This window comes from Phragmites australis, chromosome 3 (assembly GCF_958298935.1).
Source record: "Phragmites australis chromosome 3, lpPhrAust1.1, whole genome shotgun sequence".
In the NCBI taxonomy this organism is placed as follows: domain Eukaryota; kingdom Viridiplantae; phylum Streptophyta; class Magnoliopsida; order Poales; family Poaceae; genus Phragmites; species Phragmites australis.
Genome location: NC_084923.1, coordinates 16,294,111 through 16,299,330, shown reverse-complemented (window position 1 = coordinate 16,299,330; position 5,220 = coordinate 16,294,111). Strand labels below are relative to the sequence as shown.

Here is a 5,220-nt window from a genome sequence, read left to right as displayed (position 1 = left end):
CATTTACGGGCCCATGTAAAAAGTTCCCGAAGGGTCGATTTCTGTAACTGGCACATCCTAACCCATCCTAACCCATCTCAGCCCATCTGGCTAGCCCATATTGATTGACGATTTTTTTATTTTTATATTTCGAAAGTAAAATAATTGTAAAAATAAGCATTCGTTTGAAAAATTAAAAAATAGCTTATTTTTGTTTTCGAAATATAAAAATAAAAAAAAACTCATGGACAGACTAACCAGACCTGCAGGCCAGAACGCACAAGTTGGGCCTCAGACAAGCGCATCAGTACAGAAGCCACGGGCCCACAAGCGCATCACTGAGTTCTTCCTCCTCCGGTTCGGCCAGAACGCAGCGCCTCGCCTCGTCCCTTCCCAGCCGCCGAGCCACCGCTACCGGTGCCGCGCCACCCATCATCCTTCCCCAAACCCACCGCAGGGGCGCGGGTGGTACAAGGGTCCCAGGGTTCGGTTCGCTGGGGCCGGCGCTCGACCTCCGGCTAGCCCCGACGGTAGTGGCTCCGGGTCGGTAAACCCTACTCTGCCCGAACCCGTCTCGAAGCCACCGACGTCGACTCCGATGGCGTCCTTCCGGCCGCCGCCCACGCTTCCTCCAGATACCCTGACTACCTCCCCCGCATCTCCGCCGCCTCTGCATCAGCATCAGCAGCCGGGGTCCGCTCCGGCGGCGGCAACGCTGCTAGTGCGGCACCTCCCGGAGGCGATCACTCAGGAGATGCTCTCCCGCCTCTTCTCCCATTACGGGGCCACGTCCGTCCGCCCCTGTGCCGGTGGAAAGTACTCACTTCCTCCCTGTCACTTGCTTAGTTGTGCTCTGTTTGGTGTTCCACATGCTAAATTACGAACCGTAGCGTGTGGTCTAGCTAGTACTCCGTATATGTGCTTACGTGATGCTGAGATGGTGTATTGTGTCCTGGATATGTGTACGCTATTTGTTTCGTTAGTAGAGTAATTAGTCTTGTATGTTTGTTTGGTTGCTAAAAACATTTTTGCTGGTCTGTTGCAGGTTGAGGAATTGTGCATTTGTAGATTTTAGGAATGAGGCAGCGGCCAATCAAGCACATTCTCTGTTGAACAGGTTCGTTTCATCAAGGACATGCTCCATTAGATTTTTTACACTATCTGTACTCCAAATTGGCTTAATACACCCGACTGCATTTTCTCTTGTCAATGTTGTGAATGATATACCTTCCTGTTCATCTGACCTGATATGTCCTGCATTGCCTTGTTCGCTAAGGGACGGCTTTGCAGATTGAGGTTCCTCGGGAGAGTGTTAATAGTTGAGAGAGCAAACCAGCCAAATGCAAAGAATACGCATGTGATACATCAGGATCAATTACCGCATGTGGCTACCCAGGTATCAAGTATGAGTTCCCTTAATCAGAAGAATCCTACATCGACGGCTGAACCAATTGCACCTAAGCATGGTGTGGACTATCCATTTCCTCCTCACCTTGAGTATGTTATCGGTTCACTGCTTCATTATTTCAAATGTTGTCTTCCAATATTCCTGTTAAGCCACTTAGCCATTTCATGTATCTAGTGAAATTATGCTGTCCTGTAAAATTTGGTAATTAAAGAGGTTTAGTTGCCATCAGCGTATTGAGAACTTAGACTCAAATAGCCTAAGGCCAGGTTTACCTGCATATTCTGTTCACATTACTTTTTTTGGCTAATTGTGAGATTTTCTCTCTTTTTTCATGACTTATGAGCTGAGTTATCTATGCCGGGTTGTGAAGTAGTTCAAATTTACTTTAACAGAACTCCTCTATCTTAAGATCAGTGAGTTGTCATATCAGTGCAAAATATCTATTGCCCATGTGCTATTATTATCTTTCTGGACGTGACTAAAATCAAGCTAGCATCAATTCCAAGCTACTATATACTGACTTAAAGATAATGCACTTCTCTGACTAGAGATCCACAATGTTGCATAGTTTGCCAATTAGGTCAACCTGTTGTTCATTGCAGAAGATTTTTATGTTATACATTGTTGGCAATCCTAATCCACCACAGTTGCTCGAGCTTGATCTGTGTCCCCCTCATTTTTCTAGGTATGCATATCCACTGCCAGATGGAAACATATTGACAAATATTGTCAATGCTCTCATTGCAGTTCCACGATTCTACACCCAGGTTTATTAGGATTCTACCCCCATGCACCCTTCTGTTACATTTGGCAAGGCTTGATTCTGTGCCTACCTTTTGTATTCAGCATGAGCAGGTGCATTTTGATTGATGCATTGTTCTTTTCACAGGTGTTGCATTTGATGAACAAGATGAATCTTCCGGCTCCATTTCGGATGGCATTGCCAACTCCACCGCTACCATCACAAGTGCCAGCTCCTCATCCATCGCCACCACCGCAACCTTCTACGACAGAGGAACTTCATCAGGCTGATTTGTCTAGTGATGAGTCTGAGTTGGAATCATCTGATGTACTTGCTACTTCTGTGTTTGTAGTTTTCACCTTGTAATGTATCTGCAAGATCATTTACGCACACTTTATTTATGCAGGAAGATGTTGACAAATGGAAAAGTAAGCGTGCGAAGCATGAAGCAATTGTTGGTCCTGCAGTTGATAAAAGCGTCGCTCATGAAGCAGTTGGGTTGAAACCTGCTTCATTAGTTTCTAATGAACTTAAAGTGATAAAAAAGAAAAACCCAGTACTTCAGGTTAACTATTCTTAGTTTCTTACTCATTTACTCAAAAGTCGATTGCCTTGTTATTTTCTAATGCAATTGTTCTCTGCAGATCAAAATTGCACCTAAGTCTACATGGAAGGAATCTCTTGTTCAAAGTACTACTGACAAGGAATCTGCATCAACAAATGAACAACTTGAAGAAAAATATTTTGTCACACCTCAGGAAATAGAGGAAGGGAAATTACCACCAGAGGAGATTTTGTCCCTTCCTATGTTCAAGGTACATGAGTTTTCTTACAGTGTGCTATCATGTCATATGCACAGATATTTTTGGATGGTTTGATCGTCTGGGCAATGTAATTTTCTTAGTGAAGTAGTGATGCTATAGTGTAACTTCTGAGTTATTATTTTGAATACAAACCTTCATCATTCGCAGCGTTCTTTTAATCTCTTGATCTTGATGATGGGAAGCTAAAAGTTTGAAGAATGGTGATTCTCATAAGCACCTTTTAGATTTCGTTGGATCATAAGTTGGTACTGTTAGGTATTACACAACGAGATCTATCATGTCAATAGTCCACTATGACCTTGTTTGTTGTATATATACCTTGTTTCCTTACCACCAAATTGGACTTAAAACATTGTGTTCTCTTTTCACAGAATTACACTCCAGGGAATCCTGCCACTGTATTATACATTAAGAACTTGGCAAAGGATGTCATTCATGATGACTTCTACTATGTCTTTGGTAAGACTGTTATATTTCTTTGTGTTCTTCACTTACTATAGTATTCTCTCAATTTCTCACTAAGTTCTGTTTTCACCTTGCGCCCTGCAGGGTCTCTCTTCGAAAGCATGGACAATGCAAGATCTGGTCTAAGTATCAAGTTAATGCAGGTTAGATATGCATATCATTCACTTGTGTCCTTATCATTATCCAAAAGATAATTTGTTCGCAGAAATCCATAGATTGCTTTGCTCTGCAGCCACTGTTTATTCATGGTGAAATTATCACAACAGCTGCTGTTGTTTCAGACCATAAAAGTTTTAGTTATTTCTGCTACTATGCACCTCTTGCGAGTGTGTTATTCTGTTTTTCTTGTCAAATGTTTTGATGTTCCAGGAGGGACGGATGCGTGGCCAAGCCTTTGTGACATTTCCCACGATCGAACTTGCTCAATGTGCACTGGTTAGTGACTATCGACATCATGCATAGATAATTGATCTAATTCCAGTGATTGCCATCTAAATGCTCCAAACATAATCACCAGTGACAAACTGTTATCTGAATGTGGAAAAAGAAGGAAAATCAGTAAATGGCATTATTTGTCTAATGTCTAGAAACAATGTGCATCAGCTGTAATTCCAGAGAATATTTTATTTGTTCCTAGCTAATCCTATTATTTTTTATTGGATCCATGAGAACCATGAATGCTGAACAATGTCTCATTTATGGTTTTGCAGAATCTTGTTCATGGCTATGTGTTCAAAGGCAAACCGATGATCATACAATTTGGTAGAAATCCTGCTGCCAGCAAAGCTTCCTAGGATGAGTTGCTTTTCTTCGTTCCAAATTTTGACGCATTTAGAAGTTGGTAGGGATTGAAAAGTGGCGACCAGAGGTTGTGGGTATCTGTTTCAGGTATCTGCAGGCTGGAATATGTGTTTCACAATTGGGTTGAGGTTGGTTTGATTGAATCTTTACAGAGTGTAATTGGCTAATTTCTTTACTTTTTCACTAGATGTTTAGCAAGGAAGAACATGGGTTGTTTCAGTTCACCTACCATTAAATGTGACTGCTGGTTGTGTTGTTCGGCTTTAGAATTTTGTGGAGATCTGAAAGAGAATGCAAGGATTGGGGACCTTTGGTTGCGTTGTTCAATGTGTAACACTCCCCATCAGCTGGTAAAATTTCTGAGCTGAAATGATACAGTGGGGTGTTCTTAAGAAGGGTGAAGAGCTAGTGATTCAGACATGGTGCAGATACAGGTTTTGCAGTGGTTCTGTTCTGTGGTCTGAAAACAATCACATCAGTGGGAAAATAGGAGCTCAATGTTTGTCAGCTCGCTCGTACTTGCAGCACTAGTTTGCCCTCACTAGGTGTAAAATTTCTTGTTGCTACTGTTGAATTTTTTGTCTGAGTGAAATAAAACTAATACAAGGAAACCTTCCGACACGGACTGTGGTGCAGTTCAGTTTTCTGGCTGGGTAGCGCATTTCGTTTCTCTGGAGAAATGTATTTGTCCTTGTCGCCAGAGCTGAGACTCGAGTTACTTCGACGACATGGATTATTAGCAATAATTAGCAAGTTATGTTCCTCTCACAAAGGAATTCTTATCTCTATTCTCATTATTTTGGAATTCTCATCTCTATTTCCTTTATCTTGAGATTTTTTCTTATTTCTCTTCACAAATTCTTTTAAAGGAATGTTGTTGGAGATGGATTGAAAATAAAGAGAATAAAAACGGGGAGAGGAATTAGGAAAGAAACAAAATGAAGAAAATATGGTTAGAATGATCTAAGTAACGTTAGACCTTCACCATTGCCTGGGCGCCT

The 5,220-nt window shown here is 41.7% G+C and overlaps 1 protein-coding gene across 2 annotated transcripts; it reads left to right on the top strand.

The window, feature by feature from the left end:
- Positions 1-256: 256 nt before the first annotated feature.
- Positions 257-4,726, top strand: LOC133912421 (U11/U12 small nuclear ribonucleoprotein 65 kDa protein-like). Of its 2 annotated transcripts, XR_009908804.1 has the most exons (12): positions 257-795; positions 1,025-1,096; positions 1,270-1,476; positions 2,073-2,154; positions 2,277-2,456; positions 2,536-2,694; positions 2,774-2,944; positions 3,325-3,412; positions 3,503-3,561; positions 3,788-3,853; positions 4,129-4,306; positions 4,407-4,726. XR_009908804.1 is itself a non-coding variant. In XM_062355135.1 (11 exons), the coding sequence occupies exons 1-11, from the start codon at positions 578-580 to the stop codon at positions 4,210-4,212; spliced, it is 1,386 nt and encodes a 461-aa protein (XP_062211119.1). In that variant the 5' UTR covers positions 257-577; the 3' UTR covers positions 4,213-4,726. The 2 variants fall into 2 exon arrangements, 1 of the variants encoding a protein (XP_062211119.1); XM_062355135.1 differs by having other exon boundaries at positions 4,129-4,726.
- The last annotated feature ends 494 nt before the right edge of the window (positions 4,727-5,220 follow it).

Excerpts from the sequence above, each read along its gene's own strand:
- LOC133912421 (XM_062355135.1), top strand. The coding sequence starts at position 578 with ATGGCGTCCTTCCGGCCGCCGCCCACGCTTCCTCCAGATACCCTGACT. Across the intron at positions 2,695-2,773 it reads AGAAAAACCCAGTACTTCAG|ATCAAAATTGCACCTAAGTC; the intron begins GTTAACTATTCT and ends TGTTCTCTGCAG. Across the intron at positions 2,945-3,324 it reads TGTCCCTTCCTATGTTCAAG|AATTACACTCCAGGGAATCC; the intron begins GTACATGAGTTT and ends CTCTTTTCACAG.